Below are 20,831 nucleotides of genomic sequence, written 5' to 3'. Positions count from 1 at the left end.
GAGAGTAGATCCCGATTTTTCAGTAGAAGTTTCCCTGATAATAGATTTAAATGATGTGTCAATATTTTCTAACACTTCTAACACTTGTCATGCCCTGATAGTTTACAAGCAGTTTTATATGTTAACTCATGAAATCTGGGGACATTGTGATAATCGTCATAATCACAATAGCATCAGTAAGTTGCTGCTTTCTGTGTACAGCCAAATGCTGTTCTAAGCAGTTCACACATGTCTTAATACATTTAATTTTCACAACTATAAAAGATAGCGTTATTATTGCTAATGATAATCTTTTTCAGGATTGCTACTTAGCAATATGAAGCAGTAAGTGTTGGATGACTCTAGTTAGGTGTTACTCTCTTAAGATACTTAACTCTAAGAGAAAATAGCCCCTAAGAAAGCAGTCTTCCCGTTTCATTGCCAATGCTAGTAGCATTCATGGTATTTACGCTAATTTCAGGTTGCATAGGCCACGTAACTGCTGTTTGCATAGCCTTTCATAACTTATAAATAACACTCATTTGTCCTCCTAGTGACCTGAGATGAATGAAATAAAAATCCATTTCCAACTTGCAAGTAAGGAAATAAAGTTTTGACATTAAAAGATAGCTGTTAAGTCATATTTTCTTAAAGATGTATTAGTTTCTTTCTTTTTTTTTTAAGAATATTGAATTTTTTTTTAAGATTTTATTTATTTATTTGACAGGGAGAAATCATAAGTAGGCAGAGAGGCAGGCAGAGGGAGAGTGGAGGAAGCAGACTCCCTGCCAAGCAGAGAGCCCAATGCGGGACTCAATCCCAGGACCCTGGGATCATGACGGGAGCTGAAGGCAGAGGCTTAACCCACTGAGCCACCCAGGCGCCCTGTTAAGTCATATATTGATGAGTGTTGAAGTCAAGACTAGAATTCACATCTCCTGGTTCAAGTTAGATGTGTCAGTAGCAAATGTTTTACAGAGGGTTTGATGAAAAATTTTCCTGAATGGAAATGCTAAGGGTTTGTTTTTCTTTTTTCAACAATTATAAGATTAATAAGAACATTGGTGAACAAAGCCAAAGATGTTTGTATTTATGTCCTTTTTAAAAATCTCATCCCCGTTAAGCAACCACATATATTTATCCAAACAATTCTGTTTATTCATACAAACATAGGGAAGTGTAAAATATAGGGTTTTCTTTCTCTGTTTATTGTTTTTTATTTTTTACAGAAATGTATCCTATTCATGTTACTTTGCCACCTGCTTTTTCTTAAATTGTAGAAGTCCATGTTCCTTTAAATTGTTCTTTTATTTTTTGTTTTAAAATACTATTTGATTTTCCTAAATTCAGTTTATGTACCACTTATCAGAAGCTTTTTTTTTTTTTTTAAGATTTTATTTATTTCTTTGACACAGAGAGATTACAAGTAGGCAGAGGCAGGCAGAGAGAGAGAGAGAGGGAAGCAGGCTCCCAGCTGAGCAGAGAGCCTGATGCGGGACTTGATCCCAGGACCCTGGAATCATGACCTGAGCTGAAGGCAGAGGCTTAACCCACTGAGCCACCCAGGCGCCCAGAAACTTACTTATTTTAAAACATAAGATAGTACCTGATAGTTGGATAAAATTGAGGGGAAATTTCAGCTCACGACCTGAGCTGAAACCAAGAGTCAAGAACTCCACTGTCTTCAGTCTTTGCTACACTGAATTTTAGGAGGTGGTGGCAGAAGATTTTCGGGGCCTTTGTGTCTTTTTGGCTTGTTTTCCAAAGGCAGCACCATTCCAGATTAGTAATACAGCATGGAAAATGTACCCATATGTCCCCCAAAATTGCTTAGCTCTAAACTCAGGAGTTTTTACATTATAGCTTTCAGAAAACATAATTCTTAATGATGCAAAAGTAGACATTGATAGTATTAGAGTGGAGTGCGGTTGTGTATTTTGAAAGGGAAGGACTGAATGTAAAAGTATAGTCTGTAGTGTAGTAATTCTCAAGCTTTCTTGGTCCCATGGTACCCAACTATCTCGGAATTTTTTTGCAGTTCTACTTAGCCATATTAATACTTAGCAGATACAAATATTATATAGTTAGAGCCAAACTTAATGAGTCTATATATGTCTTAACAAAATAAAACATATACATTGAAAAAATTGTTTATTTCATTCTTTAAGAAACTGCAGTTACAGGGACACCCCTGGGTGGCTCACTTGGTTGAGTGTCTGACTCTTGATTTCGGTTCAGGTCATGATCTCACAGTGGTGGGATCTGTGGTGGGAGTGGGAGGGAGACAGCGTGGGGCTTTGCACTCAGTGGGGAGTCCCCTTGGGATTCTCTTTCTCCTCCTCACTCGTCCCCTTCCCTACTCCTCGCCACCCCGTACCACCCCCCCCTTACCTTCTCTTTCTTTCTCTTCTAAAATAAATAAATAAACAAATTTAAAAAAATTAGAAAAGAACTACATGCTAATGAGATATGGGTACTGTGTTGGTCACTGCACAGCTTCTCAAATCTTGGAATCATTGGGCACGGCCACCCTCATTTCCTGTATCACGTTGATTTTTTTATGGGACTTGCTTTTTTTTTTTTTTTAAGATTTTATTTATTTATTTGCAGACAGAGATCGTGAGTAGGCAGAGAAGCAGGCAGAGAGAGAGAGGGAGAAGCAGGCTCCCCGCTGAGCAGAGAGCCCAATGTGGGGCTCAATCCCAGGACCCTGGGATCATGACCTGAGCCAAAAAGGCAGAGGCTTTAACCCACTGAGCCACCCAGGTGTCCCATGGGACTTGCTTTTTAATCATAGCAACTCTCAAAACCCTTGCTCTGGAAAGATACGATGTCATTGAGAGGAATATAGTGTTACCAGATGTTAACACTGAACTACTTCACACTGGTTTGCAGGGTGTCTGTAGACATGGAATATCAATCTGTTTTCCCTCATTTTTAATATTTCTTTGGGTACACTGTAGCACCCTGGGTTTTGTTTTTTGTTTTTTTTTTAAGATTGATTTATTTTAGAGTGAGAGAGGCTGGGGGAGGGGCAGAGGGAGAAGGACAGAGAATCTTAAGGAGGCGCTGGGCTGAGTGCAGAGCTTTGGAGCAGTGGTTGGGTTTGAGCTGAACCCAAGTCAGTTGCTCAGCTGTCTGGCCATGCAGGCACCCCTGAAAGTTGTCTTTATGTAGAAATAGAAGAAACATCATTGGAATCACACATAGCTGAGGTGTAAATGTAAATTATTTCTTTTATCTTTTGATATTTAAACTTCCCGAAACTGTATTTCAGTTTATTTCCCAGTTGATAATTTTTATAACATAAGAACGTAATGGAAAGTGTGTGTGTGTGTGTGTGTGTGTGTGTAACTTTAATATCTATGGTATAAAGCTTTTGCCTGATCTGAACTTATATGGTCAATCATGATTCCTATAAAATGTATTGCCCTTTTTTAGGGGGGGAGAGATGCTATTTGGAACCATAGTGTTTGTGTGGATATCTGTATGTATTCATACATCCAGTGCATATTTTCTTTTTTTTTTTTAAGATTTTGTTTATTTATTTGACAGAGATCATAAGTAGGCGAAGAGGCAGGCAGAGAGAGGAGGAAGCAGGCTCCCTGCTGAGCAGAGAGCCCGATGCGGGGCTCGATCCCAGGACCCTGAGATCATGACCTGAGCTGAAGGCAGAGGCTTTAACCCACTGAGCCACCCAGGCGCCCCTCCAGTGCATATTTTCTGATATGAAGTCATTGTGAAAGTCTTGGTGGATTTCATTAAAGAATAAAATTAGTTTGGGCCAGTCCTGATTTTTTGGAAATCCTGATTTTTTTTTTCAGTAATGGAGAATCTGGTTTTATATACTCATAATATTTTTTCCCACTCTCTGGAAAGAGTTATTCTTTTTGAAGCCTTCTTAAGGCCTGACCTCCACTGTCTTCAAGCTTTGCTACATTGAATTTTAGGAGGTGGTGGCTAAAGTTTTTCAAGGCCTTTGGCTGTGTCATGTGGGTTCCAAAAAGGTGGCAAGTCTGAACCAGACAACGCCTGCCTAGATTCTGGCCATAATGATTGAAAAGACTAGAATGGGTATGATCCTGGCTTTTTTCACTTGGGTTGGCAAACTGCACCATCATTGTTGCCTACCACCTCCATTGACTTAGTATTTTTAGGGGGGTTGGGTTGAAAAAATCAGTGTTGTAAGTCACTGTTCTAAGAAACTCAGTTAAAGTAATATATATATACCTGCAGGAAAGGTACAAGAAATTTTAGAATTTATTTAGAATTTATTTATTTATTTTATTTAGAATTTATTTCTCATAATCCCATGGTAATAATGCTACTTTTTACAATATAGATGATTTGTCTATGGTAGTGTGATTACCAGGGCAACAGTAAAATTTGTCCCTAAGTTAGGAGTTTTGGTTTCCCTCTGCAGACTGATAAGATTTGTGACTCCTGTCTTGGGGTGCCTCTGTGGCTCCGTTGGTTAAGTGTCTGCCTTTGGCTCAGGTCATGATCCTGGCATCGAGCCCCAAGCCCCACGTTGGGCACCCCAGCTCAGCGGGGAGTCTACTTTTCCCTTTTCCTCTGCCTCTCTCCCTGCTCATGCTCTCCCTCTATCTCTCTGTATCAGATACATAGATGAAAAAAGAAAATCTTTAAAAAACAAAATCTAGTGTCTGTTCTCTGAAAGTTATTATATCTGACTACAGTATCTCAGCCATCCAGTTACCTTCCATTGTTTGCTGCTTTATCCTCAGAACTGTTTACAGGCTGTTTTCTTCTCTGCTTGTAATTGTTCAGTATAGTGTCTTGGGTATCCTAATGATCAGTAATTTTCAGCTATGTCAAAGTCAATAGAATTTTGTTAGCATTGCTCTGGTGCAGGTTAATTAGCTAGGTGAAAATGTGCACACTTGTTTGGGAATATGTTTTTGGGCAGAAGCCACTCTGGGAATATGCAGTTTGAGTGGGAAACAGAGTTTAGAAGATGTAGTACATATGAAGATACCTTCATTTCTTAGATTATGGAGTGCTGGTGGGTAAGAATAGGTTCACAGAATTAAAAGTCATAAAGTAATTACAGATCTGTCCTTATCTAGAGATCTTATTTCTTCAGGGAATACTTCAGATAGTTCTTTGGAATGGAAATGATTGTGTTGAGTGTGTACATTCTGGTCATTTAAATAAACTATAATTGCTTAATGTAATTAACTGTTTTGAATTAAATAGTAGAAAGTTGCTGGACTATGGAAATACAATTCTTTCTTTCTTTTTTCTTTAAAATACAGGGAAGTCGAGATAACATGAGTATTGTACTAGTTTGCTTTTCAAATGCTCCCAAGGTCTCAGATGAAGCAGTGAGAAAAGATTCAGAGCTGGATAAGCACTTGGAATCACGGGTTGAAGGTAAGTAAGAAAGGTGATTCCCCACCCCCCCACCCCTCCTGTTTTAGAAGGAAAGGAAAAGTATTCTCCCTTGTTTATCAAATAGTTCTTTTAGGGTTAGGAAAAAGTATTTCAACACAAGGCTTTAAAAAATAAGCATCTGTCTGCCTGAGATTTACTATCACATCTTGGACCAATGTGTGGGAATTTTTTGGCAGGGAGAAGACAAATATGTCTATTATACCACCAAAGAGAAACATCTGAAAATAGTCTGTTAAAGCTTGCCATTTTATTTCTCCTTTTGCTGATTATGTTTTTAGGAGTGAAGAGTCCAGTGAAATTTGCCTTGGGGCTTATCATGAACATCGAGTGCTATAATTCCACTAACACTTAATTCCTCCCAAGTTAATCATAGGAATTCATTATACCATGTGTTTTTATCTTACTGATAAGAGTCAGCATTGATGTCATGAAAGAGTATTGGTTTTACATTGACCCTTGACCAGCATCAGGGTTGGGGGTGCAAACATACCCACTATTTCTGCCTTCCCCTCCCACTCGCCCCTCAGTTGGAAATGTATATACATTTTGAATCCCCCAGAACTTAATTCCAATAGTTTACTGTGGACTGGAAGTCTTAAACAGTCAATTAACACATATTTTGTATGTTCTATATATGATGTGCTGTATTTTTTTTAAGGTTTTATTTATTTATTTGACAGATTACAAGTAGGCAGAGAGGCAGGCAGATAGAGAAGGGGAAGCAGGCTCCCTGCTGAGCAGACAGCCGGATGCGGGACTCAATCCCAGGACCCTGAGATCATGACCTGAGCCGAAGGCAGAGGCTTAACCCACTGAGCCACCCAAGCGCCCCATGATGTGCTGTATTTTTACAATAAAGTAAGCCAGACAGTAGGGGTGCCTGGGTGGCTTGGTTGAGCAATCTGCCTTTGGCTCAGGTCGTGATCCCAGAGTCCCAGCATCAAGCCCTGTGTTGCCCCATGTTGAGCCCCATGTTGCCCCATGTCGGGCTTCCTGATCAGCAGGGAGTCTGCTTCTTCCTCTCCTTCTGCCCCCGACCCCGCTTGTGCTCTCTCTCTCTCAAATGAATAAATAAAATTTTTTAAAAAGAAAGAAAGCCAGAGAAAAGTAAATGTTATTAAGAAAATCATGAAGAGAAAATGTATTTACTACAGTGTACTATACCAAAAAAACCCCACATATAAGTGGACTCACACAGTTGAAACCTGAGTCATTCAAGAATCAATTGTACTTGTTTTTTTTTAACTTTCTATTTTGCAGTAATTTTAAGCTTGACGAAGAGTTGAAACAATACAGAGAGCTCCCATATACAATGTAGAACCTTTTACCTAGATTCCCCATTTGTTTACCTTACAACTCATTTGACTCCTCTCTCCACTTCCTATAACATAACACACTCATTCCTTTTCTCTCTGTCTCTTTGGCTGTAGCAATGTCTGCAGACATATTTGGTGTCCTTACTGAGAGGGTGTCACTAGCCTGATAGAGGCCAGGGATGTTTCTTATTAGCATTTTGGAGTGTATACACAAGACAGCCTCCACCCCCCCGCCCCCAGAAAAGTCGCTGGTCCAGAATGAATGTCAAAGCTGAGAAATCCTGTACTATAGAGATACAAGTATAAGATACAAGTATAAGGCAGAAAATGACAGTCATGCCTCAAGAAGCTCGCAGTCTGTGATATAGTGAACATCTGCAGTGGAAGGAAGTGTGTAGCACTAGTACACCAACTTCAGGCTTGGGTTGGAGAAGAATTTGAGAAAGTGACATGTGAAGTTGAAACCTGAAGGATGAATATGAGTGAACTACACAATATGGGTTGGTTGGAATGGCGTAAAAAGTGTTTCAAGTCAAAGGAAGAGCACATGTGAAGATCTAGAAGTAGGAGAAGGCTTCTCTTAGACCCTTTGGAGATAGGGGAGTTGGGCAGAGTCGAATGGGAGTGCTGAGGGAGGTTATGGTGACGGTGAGGGCCTTGTGAGGCATGGTGGCAGCTGAGGACACTGCTTTTATGTTGTCTTTAAGTTGCAATTCTCTGATTTTTGAGGAGTTTATGTCAATAATCATGCTCTGAAGGTGTATTTTCCATAAATTGTAAATATAGATAGAGTGTGTAAATGTTCTGTTTTCTTCTAAGCCTTAGCAAGTTCTGTGATTATTTTTCTTTTTTATTTTATTTATTTATTTATTAAAAAAAAAAACTTTTCCTTTTTTTTTTTTTTTAAGGATTTTATTTATTTGGCAGAGAGAGGTCACAAGTAGGCAGAGAGGCAGGTAGAGAGAGAGGGGGAAGCAGGCTCCCTGCCAAGTAGAGAGCCCGATGTGGGGCTTGATCCCAGGACCCTGAGATCATGACCTGAACTGAAGGCAGAAGCTTAACCCACTGAGCCACCCAGGCGCCCCTATTTATTTTAATTTTAATTTATTTTTTATAAGATTTTATTTATTTGACAGAGAGAGACACAGTGAGAGAGGGAACACAAGCAGAGGGAGTGGGAGAGGGAGAAGCAGGCTTCCTGCTGATCAGGGAGCTAGATGCAGGGCTCCCCATGACCCGAGCTGAAGGCAGACGCCCAACGACTGAGCCACCCAGATGCCGAATTTTTTTTTTTAAGATACTATTTATGAGAGAGAGAGAGAAAGCAATCAGGAGGGGTGGGGGAGAGGGAGAGGCAGAAGCAGGGAGCCTGATGTGGGGCTCAGTCCTGGAACCCCGAGATCATGACCAGAGCCGAAGGCAGACGCTCAATGAACTGAGCCACCCAGGTGCCCCGCCTTTTTAATTTTAAATTGTTGTGGAACATAACTACTTCGGGATCAAAGTGAAATAAGACAGTGTTTCATTTCCATGTGGAATTTAAAAAACAAAGCAGAAACAGACTTACTGGTGTGAGGAGAACAAACCAGTGGTTGCCAAATGAAAGTTAGGTGAACTAGGTGAGGAGAAATAAGAGGTACAAACGAGTTATCAACGAGGTCATTGGGCTGAAAAGTCCAGGATCGGGAATACAGTCAGTAATACTGTAGTAACATTTTATGGTGACTACACTTAAACTGTGAAGAGCATTTTGTCATTTGTGTGATAATTATTGAATCACTGTGTTGTACACCTGAAACTAATATTACGTATCAACTAATTTTCCATTAAATATGAATAACCTTATGAAACAATTTCTAATTTTTCTCCTCCATATAGTCCTTACTCATCTGTCACTTTTTTTGGTAATTACAGTATTAATAACTTTTTAACTTTTGTATTATTCTTGTATAAAACTAGGTCAAAGTGTTTTTCCATGTAGCTGTCCTGTGTTCACAAGGATCACTTTTAGTGGCTATAAACCGTTTCACTCAGTGGCTATGCCAAAAATTTCTTACCTCTTCCCGTGTTGTTGAACATTTCATTTCTTCCAGTTTTTGCTTTTGTGTGTGCAGATAACTTTTTTTTAAGATTTTTTTTTTTAATTTGACAGAGATCACAAGTAGGCAGAGAGGCAGGCAGGGCGGGGTGGGGGGTAGGGGGTTGGGAAGCAGGCTCCCTGCTGAGCAGAGAGCCTGATGCGGAGCTCGATCCCAGGACACTGGGATCATGACCTGAGCCACCCAGGCACCCCTGCAGATAACTTTTTATATTACTTTTATAGTAAGTTAATGTTTGCTTTTTTTAACATTTTAAAATTGATACTAGAGAAACTAATAATACACTATATATTAACTAACTTGAATTTAAGTAAAAAAATAAATAAAACTGATAACTACCGTATAGTTGCCCTTGTTTCACACTCTCTGAATCCTGAGTAAACACATTAATTTAGGAATTCTTTTTAAAAACCTGCAGAAATTATGGAGAAGTCTGGTGAGGAAGGAATGCCTGATCTTGCCCATGTCATGCGCATCTTGTCTGCAGAAAATATCCCAAATTTGCCTCCTGGGGGAGGTCTTGCTGGCAAGTAAGTAGAACAAAAAGAACTAATTTTGAGTTCCTTTATAATTAGTAATTAAGTAATTTTGGAGAAGTAGTATATCAATTATCAAAAGATGAGATGAGTTGATGGTTCTTATACTAGAGAAGAACTTTAAAATTTCATCCAAAGGGATTTTTTTTTTTGGAAGGGAATAATTTATTATGTGATTTAAAGGTGAAGGCCCTTCTTTCCTTTATAAATGAGAACAAATGGCTTGTGCTGAATCAAATTCTAAGTGAAATGTAGAAACTATGTTCTTGGCAAACGTTTAGCATAGCAGTTAATTTTTGAGGATAGTCAAGATAAAGTATTTTAAATACTCAGAAGCTTGGTAATTGTACGTAATTTAATAAAACTAATGCATAATTTATTTTAGGCGCAATGTTATTGAAGCTGTTTATAGTAGGCTGAATCCACATCGAGAAAGTGATGGGGTAAGTTTTCTTTTATTTCTTAAGCATTTAAAATAATTTTATAATGTAAATACTAGTTATAATACATTCACATAATGAAATCTATAGCTATTAGTATGTTTCATGTTAAGGAGTCAGTTTAAGGAACTGTCTAGAAATGGAGGTAGAGATACAGTTCTGTTTTGTAGTTAAGTTTGTTGTCACTTAATGGGCATCAAGTACCTTTTTGTTGGGCTGTACTTACTTTCTCCCTGTATGTCTGTCTGCCTTTCCTTCTGCTTCTCCCTTAAATCTTAATTTTGAGGTGAAGAACATGCTTTTGAACATCCCCTTTTCTCCTTCAGCAGCCTGCTACCATCGCTAGAACTTAATGATAGAGAAATGGGCTATTAAAGACCTGACTTTCAGTGCCCACTGTGCTCAGTTGAACACCTGAGGGTAATTTCTTTCTTAACCTTAACATTGCCACTTGTAGGTATTTTGTGTTGAATGAGATAACCATTTTTTGTTGTAACCTGCTGTGCTTCCTCAGAGCAAAACTCTATCCCTTTACCTTCCTTGTAAATACCAGTGAGCTGTCAGCTGCACCTCTGTTTTTTTTTTTATCTTAGCACTTTTACCAGGAGACAAAACAGTGCCTTCTTTTTTTATTTTTTAATTCCCCCACGTTTCAGGGTCAGTAATTAAAATAAGTATTTCCTTGTAGGGTTTTGAAGGCTTTGGACATCTATAAATGAATAACTGAATTTTTAACATACACGCTTGAAAGATTGAAGGGAGCCAAAGTAATGAAACTCACTGACAAGAGATAGACTCACTTTCCAAATCTCCAGCTCCTCAGGGGCAGGTCTTAAGAGAGACATCAACCACTGGTAGAAATGAGGTATCCTCTCAGTTGAGCCATTTTGCAAGTTGCACAGCAATATCCTAGCATCTCTTTATTCTCAGCAATAAAAGGTATCCTTGCAAAAAAGAAAAATTTTGCAATTTATACATTTCAGTGAGTTGAATAAAAGTAATACTGTATATTGCTAATAGCAGGCTTTATGTCTTGGTCTCGAGCAGTGGTTCTGAGTCTTTCTTCTGTGTCCAGTCCCTCGAAGTATTAAGACTTGTACCTGAAGCTATGAAAATTCATTTAAAATTAAAGATAAGTCATGTGTTACATTTAGACAGAACCCTAAATCAGGCAAACAAGGACAAATTGTTGACACAATTGAAAAGCCCATGGTAGTTGGCTGGTGTGGAGTGAAGGGAGACTGATCCTAGGTTCCACACAGCATCCAGAATCATGGTTAGAAGAAAAAGACCCTCAGATGGTAGTTATTGATATTACTAACCATTACCATTTACGTGCTCATGTTTCCTCATGTGCTTGGAAATGTAATCCTGGTGTGTAATCCTGAAAAATTCTCATTATGCCTTGCCAAATCTCTTCAAGGTCCCTTAAGAAAGTTGGCTGCTCTTACTCCAGATACAATTTTAAAATTATTTCACATCCCTAAATTAATGTTTAGGTTAATGTTTTAAACTTTTTAAAAAATATAAAAATACTTACTATACACAGTAGCCCTCTAAACAGTGAATAAATAAACAACAGAGCCATGAAACAGAAGAGGAATGCTCAGGATAAAAATACTGGCCTTGGATAGGATTATTACATGATTCTGTAAGTTAAGGAGATGCATACTTACTACCTTTCTATACAAGCTTTCTAGTAACCTCAGCAGATCAAACACAGACAGGCTGCCATGTGTTGTGAATTGACGTAGGGACGAGATCCTGTAGAAGAACATCAGGCATGGTCCCATCCCTACCATCAATGCATCTTGCCATGGAGAGATAAACACACAAATTAGAAAGAAATAATAAAATACAGGATGTGATTAATTGCCTTGTGAATTGCACAGTGATTGGTGGGAAGGTCCGAGTTTCAGAGAAAAGAGATGGGAAGAATTATCAGAGTGACAGAAATGAAATGAGGAGGATAGCTCAAGTGGATGGGAGAGGCAGGAACAAAGTAGGAGTTATCTTTAAAGAAAGGACCTCATTTTGCCTGGAGCAGGGAGAGAACTGCTATGGCGAGAAATAAGAATTTAGGATGTAGGAAGTATTTTTGGAGAGACTGGAGAGGCCTTTTGAACTTTACATTTTACAGTGAGGAGCCACCGTATGTTTGAAGCAGAAGGGTAGTAGACTCAGAGGAGTATCTGTGGTATTTTAATCTGTTAGAAGCATGTGCAGTGTTAGATTAAAGAGATGCTGGCAGTCAACTAGTGAAATAATTGCCAAGATCAAAGTTCCCGATTTACTGCACAAACTAACTTGCAGCCCAGAATGCTATGTGGGGAAATACTATTTTACCCTTACAGAATAATCACGACCTTAGAAAAATGTTGAATCCCTGTAGTAGAAGCAGAAATATACTAAACGTGCATTAGCAGAAATGTACTAAAAAACACAAAGAAGCAGAAAAAAATGAAGTAATTATAGGTATTTAATTGAATTCTTAGCTCTTATCTTTCGCTACTATGACAGTGGATTAGGCACAAATGTGTTCTGAACATGTTTCTTGGCTTAGATCAGTGCCATGTCGTGGAAGACATGACCAGGAAGTGCAGTGGCAGGAGCTGACAGTTGGAGTTTTTTTAAATAACAAAAATAAAAATTTTTGTACAAATACTAAAAAACAAAAAAGGATGCTAGAGTTAATCCAAGATGTATTTAGATTCCTAAAATGTCTGCTTTATGTCAGAGATAGAATTATCCTGCCGTGAATGCCTGTAGGTGATACCATTAGATACAGGGATTCATTTACTTTTCTTATATTGAAAGAAAATCTTTTGGATAACGTATTTCAAAAAGTCAAGTGGAATATAAGCCAGAATTTGTTTTTATAATATGCCTTTTTTTTTTTTTTATTTTAGAGAGAAAGCGTGAGCGTGCATGCAGGATCAGGGGGTGGGGGTCAAAGGAAGAGGGAAAGAGAGAGAATCCCAGGCAGCCTCCATGCTCAGCATGGTACCCACATGGGGCTCGATCCCACAATCCTGAGATTATGACCTTAGCTGAGAACAAGATGCTTAACCAACTGAGCCACCCCGGAGCCCCTATAAGTCAGAAACTAAAATATCTAAAGTATATTCAGAAAGCTCACTATTTAGGGGAGTCTTCTGAAGTTGTTTACCAAATTTGTTTTTTCAGCCTTTTGGAGTACGTTCAGACTTCTTAATGCAGGCAATATTGACATTTTCCCAACTGTTAAAATCTTTGAAAAAGAGTCTAGCAAGGATACTTAGGTGGATTGTGAATCCACAGAAAGGTTTTGAAAATGTGTTTGTGGACATATGCAGTTTTTAACACAAAGTATAGTATGTGTGTGGTTTTCATTAGTTCCTCCAAGGAGTCTGTGACGCCAAGAGAATAATCACCTACAGGACCAGAAAAAATAAAACTGCGTTTTCCTCTAAGATGTTCTTACATTTCATAAGGCTCTGAGGTCACGGCCCTTCATTTCTTCTAAAGTGCTAGGTTGGGAGCACTTAGCTGGTTCAGTCAGTAGAGCATGCAGCTCTTGATCTAGGGGTTGTGAGTTCAAGCCCCATGTTAGGTGTAAAGATTACAAAACCAAACCAAACCAACCTACCCCCCTACCCCTAAAAACCCATAAAAAACTGTTTCACTGATTTAGATTCTGATATTTAAAAATATACTGCTAATCAGGTAGCCATATATGTTGCTGATTTCAAGAGTAAAGGGGGGACTCATAGTTACCAGCTGTTGGATTATAAAGTCATAGGTGATGTCTTCAACACCCTTGTTTTTATAGGTAAGACTAAGAGTCAGTGAGAGGAAGTCGTTTGCCTAGGTTGCAAAGCTAAACAAATTGTACAGCCAGAATTTTAATCTAAGTCAGGGGAACTCCAAAAACTATTCTCTTTACACCTTTCTAATATTGCCTAAGTTATTTAGAGATTAAATGTATGTCTGTACCCCACCTCTCTCTCTAGCCGTGAAAGGTCATTTCCTATTCTTTTGTCAATCTCTTTAAAAGTGTTAAGATATTCTGGTTTTGATGAGGAGTATTTTACAAAGTTTTTGAAACCAAGTCCAGTTTTTTATCAGTTGTTTTTCGTTTAGATAATACACATTTTTATCCTAATCCAAAATCTTTTTAAGGCATTTGGATTTTTAAGAAGGGAGGAAAGAGAGGACAAAAGCCCTAGGGAGTCTCCGTATTCCCTTTTCACATTAAGTTTTATATACAGTCTTCTTATTTTGTTAATTTCAAATAGATCAGTTACAGATATAGCTACTTTTACATTTTTATGCTACAGTTTCAGGACTATGTGAATACTAGTTTTTTTTGGTAAATTGTTTCTTTTTCACTTGTCAGAGCTTCTCCATTTTTATGGAGACGATCAATACTGTTTGAAAATACACTAAACTTTAGTCTATTTTTAAGGATGGTATAGCCTACCACTTCTCTTAGATATGTGGTTTCGACCCACTAAATGACTTTCTAAAATTCAAATTCACTAAATTTTACATGATCCTAGCAAATAACAGCTAATTAGATTCTTCCTTGGTCACTGTTAATTGTATCTCATGAACACATATTTGAGGATTTTCAGCTCTAAAAATTACTTTAAGCTAACAAGCGGAAGATAGGACGCCACAAAAAACACTGTAAATATTTATATTAGCATTCTTTACGAGTTTCTCCATTGTTAATTATTTGAAGCATTTTGCGTATGGCAACTGCATTAAAACATGCTGCAAATAAATACTAGCTAAATTTTATCTTTTAAATGTTCTTAATTTATTTTCCCCTTCTGTTTGCTGTCTGATTGATCTCTATTCCTATGTATTATTTGGGATAAGGCAGTATTTTCATGAGAGATTTGATTCTTTTAAACTGACAGTGACACCTTGAAAATTGAAACAGAGGGAAAAGTTCCATATACTCATCTCCATAATTGCCTTCAGTTTATTTTGCAGAATAGTTTTAATGGTCCGATTTAATATGACTTTTTTGTCCTTTAGTTTCATTCGTCTTTCTGTATCAAGGAAATACATTGTAGATTTGAGTATGAAATAATTTGTGGTCCACTTCAATAATTTTAAGCACTGTTTCTTTAGTAAGTGTCTGTTTATGTGGGGCACTTACTATGTTACTTACCATAATGTATTCAGAAGAACATTCAGAGGGATATTAATGTTAATTACACCTGTATAGAAATTGGAGCTGTGTCACTTACTACTAGCATTGTCACCCTGACAACTTAAATCTCTCTGAGCCTATAAATTTCTTCACTTACAAAAATTAGGGTTGTGGTGCCTATATGTAGGGTACCTGTGAGGATTAAATGAGATCATGTCCACAAAGTTCTAAGCACAAACATTAATTTTCCTTCCCTAGGGGGTAGGGAGGATACAGAAAGGAATGTGAAGTTCTGTTTATCTTAAGGAGTTTACAGTCTAATTGGAAAGACTTATGAACAGTAGCAAGGTGGAATTAGTTGCTGTAATAGATGTGTAAACATGATGTGGTGTATACAGGAGTTCAGGTAAAAACAAAAAGTGCAACTGAACAGTGGTTCCTTTTCTGATGTTAATGAAAATCCGTAAGAGAGCGGTGGAACAGTATTTTGAAGAGTCAAGTGAAATGGCTGGGGAGGAGGTCTCACCCATCCATCTTTTACCCATCACAATAGGAAAATGTAATTTGCTTTGAGATAAGATGACTTTTAAATGTGGCCATTAGGTTAAGTTCTTTTCAGTTCAGTGGCTCTGTGATGCCAGCCATTGTAAATTTATCCCAGTTTGATTTACAGGTTTGGTTTTAATTAAAAGTTTTTTTTTTTTTTTTAAAGCAACTACTCCTCCCCAACTACCACTACTACAAAATTCACAGAAGCATAGATGCTTACTGTAATCATAGGTGTCAAAGAGTGAGTGGCGCTTTATCTTTAGAAGCCACCAAAATTGAAATACAACCAAATCACAACCTTACTATCAATAAGTTCAAGTAAGTAGAACCTGTATTGGAGGTTCTACTATCAGGCTTTTAAAAACTCACTCCAACCCAATGCATCTGAGTATAGATCAGTAGAACTTTTAGTACCTATATGATTTTTTAAAAGATTTTATTCATTTATTTATTTTAGAGAGAGAGGGAGAAAGAGTGCGAGCAGGGGGAGGAGGAGAGGGAGAGGGACAAGCAGATTCCCCGTTTAGCGAAGAACCCATTATGGGGCTCGATCTCAATGACCCTAAGATCATGACCTGAGCCCAAATCAAGAGCCAGATGCTTGACGGACTGAGCCCCCCAGGTGCCCCATTTCGTGTCTGTTTAATCTTCTAAGCTCCACAGGCAATCCTGGTATTAAATGAGGGTTGATAATCACTTCAGAATTGTTTCAGTGTCCTAGAAGTATTTTTTAATAAAAAGGGAGTTGTTGGTTTGAGTTTTTTGGGGGCAGGGTGTGAGGTGGAGGAGTCTTTATGCCATCTGTTAAAAGTCTTTTGTGATATACCATCAAGTAGAAAATTGCCGTTTGGAAATCCTGATTAAAGACGAATAAGGTTTATGATTAGCAGAGCATTCACTTTGTTGCTCAATCTTAACCTTTCCTGAATAAATACAAATGAGAAACTTTATTTGGAGAAACATGTTTATTTAGCACAGAAGGAGAGGTAAGGGAGAAAAAGTAAGAAAAATCTTAACAGTGCATTTTACTATGTTTTCCCAATGTGATAAATTTTGCAAAAATTTATTTTAAAAAATTATTTAAAAATTTATTAAAAAATTTATTAAAGAGAAGTTATTTGGTGCACCTGGCTGGCTCAGTCAGAAGAGCATGTGTGAGTTTGAATTTGAGCCCCACGTTGGGTGTAAAGATTACTTAAATAAATAAAAACTTGGGGTGCCAGGGTGGCTCAGTTGTTAAGTGTCTGCCTTAGGCTCAGGTTATGATCCCGGGGTCGTGGGATCAAGCACCGGATCAAGCTCCCCACTCAGTAAGGAGCCTGCTGCTGCTTCTCCCTCTGCCCGCTGCTCCCCCTACATGTGCTTGCTCTTGCTCTCTGTCAAATAAATAAATAAACAAAACTTTAAATAAATACATAATCCATACTTACAATTTTTTTAAATGAAAAAAGTTATTTTACAATTAGTATACATGAGGTAGAAAATTGGAGAGCTCAAAGAAAATAAATGTAACTTCACTGCCCATTATTAATTGTATATGGCTGCATTTCCTTTCCCCACAGACATTTTATGGATAATATCCTAAAACCAGGGTGCCTGGGTGGCTCAGTGGGTTAAAGCCTCTGCCTTCGGCTCAGGTCATGATCCCAGGGTCCTGGGATCCCGCATCCGGGCTCTCTGCTCAGCAGAGAGCCTGCTTCCCCTCAACCCCTCTGCCTGCCTGTCTGCCTACTTGTGACCTCTGTCTCTCTGTCAAATAAATAAATAAAATCTTTAAAAAACAATATCCTAAAACCAGTGGATACATAGACATATGCATACACATAAAACATATCTATGCACAGTGTCATATCTTGCTTTTTGCCATAAGGGCACCTTTTTTCCCCTCCCCAAAGCGTTCAGATGTTCTCATTTTCCTCATAACATTGCCATGTTTTATGTGGTTATATTTGTGTTCTCTTTGTGTCTTTGTTGCCGAACTGTAGGGTAACAGTCTCCAGAGATGGTTAAGAGTTTCTGTCAGATCATCTGTATCAGTAACCTCTTTTTTGAGTTTTATTTTCCCGGCATTTTTGTGAAGACTTCCAAAGAGCTAGCAAAATTGAAATGCACCTTCTCCCTAGATTCAACAGTTAACATTTTATCATATTTGCTTTATCTCTCTTTGTGTGTGTATGTGTGTGTGTGTGTGTGTACACTACTTTTTTTTTCTCCTTTTTTTCCACTGAACCTTTGACAGCAAATTGCAGGCATCATTTCGGTATATTTTGGCATGCCGCTCTTAAAAATGAGGACATTTCAGGGCTCCTGGCTGGCTCAGTTGGTAAAGTGTGCGACTCCTGATCCTGGGGTCCTGAGTTCAAGCCCCACGTTGGGTGTAGAGTTTACTTGAGAAAGGAGAAAAAAAGTGAGGATGTCTTTCTACATGACCATAATACTATTAATCATACCGATGAAAATTAAGATTATCATCTAGTATCAAGTCCAGATTTTCCCAGTTGTCTCTAGCGTGTCTGTGATAGTAGTTATTTCGAAAGATGGTCTCAGGCTGTTATCAGTCAAGCATATTAATAATGTCTGTAATCAGGCCCCCACTTTTTTTTCCCCCCTTGCCACTGAAAAAGAAGACTCTGAGCCAACTTTGAACAGGATGTCCTACATTCTGCATCATATGATTGTTTTCTTGTGGTGTCCTTTAATGCGATCCTCTATTCCCTGTTTTCCTGTAAATTGGGAATTCACTTTATTAGATTTATATTAAACATTTTTAGGCGAGAACATAGGACATGGTTCTGCAACCCTAATGCATCACATCAGGAGGCACACAGTGTAAGGTTGTCTTGCATTTAGACCATCAGCTTAACTCTTAACTGTGATCAGCTTCCATGTCCTGCTAACAAGGTTAAGTAGCTGCTGTTGTAGAAACCTACAAGTTTTCCAAAATTTAATAAAACATAAAAGGAGTGAGTTTCCTGTTCATATCTTATTATTAGATTTAAAATAGTTTATTTTGATCTAGAAATGTTTTTATTAAAATACATAAGAACAAAGAGGAAATTAAATTTTCACCCACAACAGCATTAGAATTTCCCGAAAATGCCGTCAAAATTTATATAGTTCTACATTTTGTACCTCCTCTCCTTACCTATTATTTAGCAGCAGTGATGAAGAAACTAATGTTCTAATGGCTTGCTTTTCTGTCCTCTCCTATTGCTTTAAACACTAATTTCCTTTTGTACTAAATCATTCTAGCCAATTACTGTTTTTTTCTGTTAAGCAAGTCAGTTTTAGGAAATGCTTGTGTTGCTGTTGAATTCTAATAGCCGAGTAAATTTCAGAGGAAGCTTCAAACGCCAGTGTGAATAAGATGTAAACTAGTTCATGGTAATTTGCTGAAATTAACTTGATATTTCAAGTGGAAATTTTATTGACACAAGTAAGACTTGATACTTATTTAATGAAATGTTCTCATGCTTAGACTCTATGACTCGTGGTAGAGAAATGAGTGTTTTGCTGTGATGATGTTATGAAATACATGTGATATCCTAGTTTGTCTACTGACACTGGGGTCTTGAATCTTAAAAAAAGGCCTCCGAGGAAGCAGAGGAAAGTGGATCACAGGGAAAATTGGTGGAAGCTCTCAGGCAAATGAGAATTAATCATAGGGGAAACTACCGACAACTTCTGGAGGAGATGCTGACTAGTTACAGGCTAGCTAAAGTAGAGGGAGAAGAAAGCCCTGCTGACCCAGCGGCCACAGCTACTTCTTCGAACAGTGATGCTGGAAGCCCAGTGACAATGCAGGCAAGCCGTACTGAATCAAACAGTGCTCTTGCTGAATTAGACAGCTATAATGAAGATGCAGGGACAAAAATGAGTGGTGAACAAATATGACTTGACTTCGTGGTAATATTTTTGTGATCTTTTGATTTGCTGGTTTTTACTTAGGAAGTATAATGTATGCATTTATAGAACCGTTTTGTTATTTGAATCTTGGTAAACTAGTTTTATTACACTCATATAGCCTTGTTTTTTTAAGAAGGCCTTTGCATACACCTTTATCAGATAGTTTAAAATGGGCTATTTATAGTACTTTGAATTCAATAAAATTATATGTCATTTCATATTGTATGCCAGAAATGAGGCTACTAGTTATTCAGATCAGTATTTAACTTCATACTAGATAGGATTAGAGATTACTTACTGATAAGCAAGATGACATTATATTGTGGAAAAGCTTGTAATTGTAGAATTCTACTGCTTCACATTATTTTATATATCAGTACACTCATAGTTAGCTTTGTAATAAATTTGTGTTTTCTTTAGCGATTTTAGTTCTTCAAAGAATGGCAAATTCTGGCCTGTAATTTTTTTTTTCCCCCAAGGACGATAATTTGTGTGTTCTTTGACTTGTTTATATTTTACATCTCTGTAGTTTTATTTTTAGATGTTCTGAGCTGTTGGATGTGTGGTTGTTTTTCCTTTCTCTGTATTCTTTATTGAAACCTAATTTTTGAAAAACCTATGTATTATTGATGCAGCTTTGGTTTGTATATTCTGTATAGCCTAACTACATACATCAAAATGTATGTCAACCAAGTGTTTAGAATGAAATTATAAGTGTTCAAGTCCAAATAAAGCATGTGATGTGGAATAATCTATGCATGTTGTACTTATTTTTAAATTAAAAAATTTTTTAAATAATCAGGCTTGGTACATTGGAAAAATACCTCGTAGAAATTCTTTTGTACTGGTAGAAAATTTAGAGAACTTTTGGCTTGGCTTTTGTCATTAATGAAAAGAAAACATTTTGAGAAGTCTTGCTTACTCAAATCCATTCTGTTTCTTATCCCCTTTTTGTGATACAGAATATTAATTTTTGGCCAGTATGGACACACATAGACATGTCTGAGTTGTCATGATGAGCGTTTTAAAGAATGTGAGACTGTCCTCTTTGCTTTGCTATAAGTATTCATCAGATACTAAGAAATGCAAGAATTACAGGATGTTTTAAATAGTGGCAGATACGAGTTTTGCTTTTGTTAAGATAGGTTTTTAAGATGTAGGTGGCTATCAGTCACATGGGAAAATATTTCTTAAAACAAGTATTTTGTGAATGTAGAACGTATAACTTTTCTTCGTCATGTTTTTATTTATCATGTATCTAAACTTGCTTCCGGTGCCTTAAGTTGAAACTTTGGATCTTCAGATGTAGCTGATGTTTTTGATATATTTTTTCAATGCCAGAATATTTTTAAGTGATTTGAGAAAGAGGAAGGCATTTGGTGGAGAGGGAAGGAAAAAAACCCCAACCACTTACCTATCTGTATTAGATAGATCCATGTGTA

The 20,831-nt window shown here is 37.6% G+C and overlaps 1 protein-coding gene across 3 annotated transcripts in view; it reads left to right on the top strand.

Moving 5' to 3' along the window:
- PPM1B (protein phosphatase, Mg2+/Mn2+ dependent 1B) overlaps window positions 1-20,831 on the top strand; it is a 91,859-nt gene that overhangs the window by 58,715 nt on the left and 12,313 nt on the right. For 2 of the 3 annotated variants that reach the window (XM_080813198.1, XM_080813199.1), the window contains exons 3-5: window positions 5,259-5,376; window positions 9,231-9,342; window positions 9,734-9,791. In XM_080813198.1, the coding sequence (XP_080669324.1) occupies window positions 5,259-5,376; window positions 9,231-9,342; window positions 9,734-9,791 (288 nt within the window). Of the gene's footprint in view, window positions 1-5,258; window positions 5,377-9,230; window positions 9,343-9,733; window positions 9,792-19,071; window positions 20,143-20,831 lie in introns of those variants that run through there. The other variant, XM_080813197.1, reaches the window with a different exon arrangement.

Source organism: Martes martes (assembly GCF_963455335.1).
Source record: "Martes martes genome assembly, chromosome: 9".
Classification (NCBI taxonomy): Eukaryota; Metazoa; Chordata; class Mammalia; order Carnivora; family Mustelidae; genus Martes; species Martes martes.
Note: the sequence above shows the minus strand (reverse complement) of the source record. Positions and strands in the feature narration are given on the sequence as shown.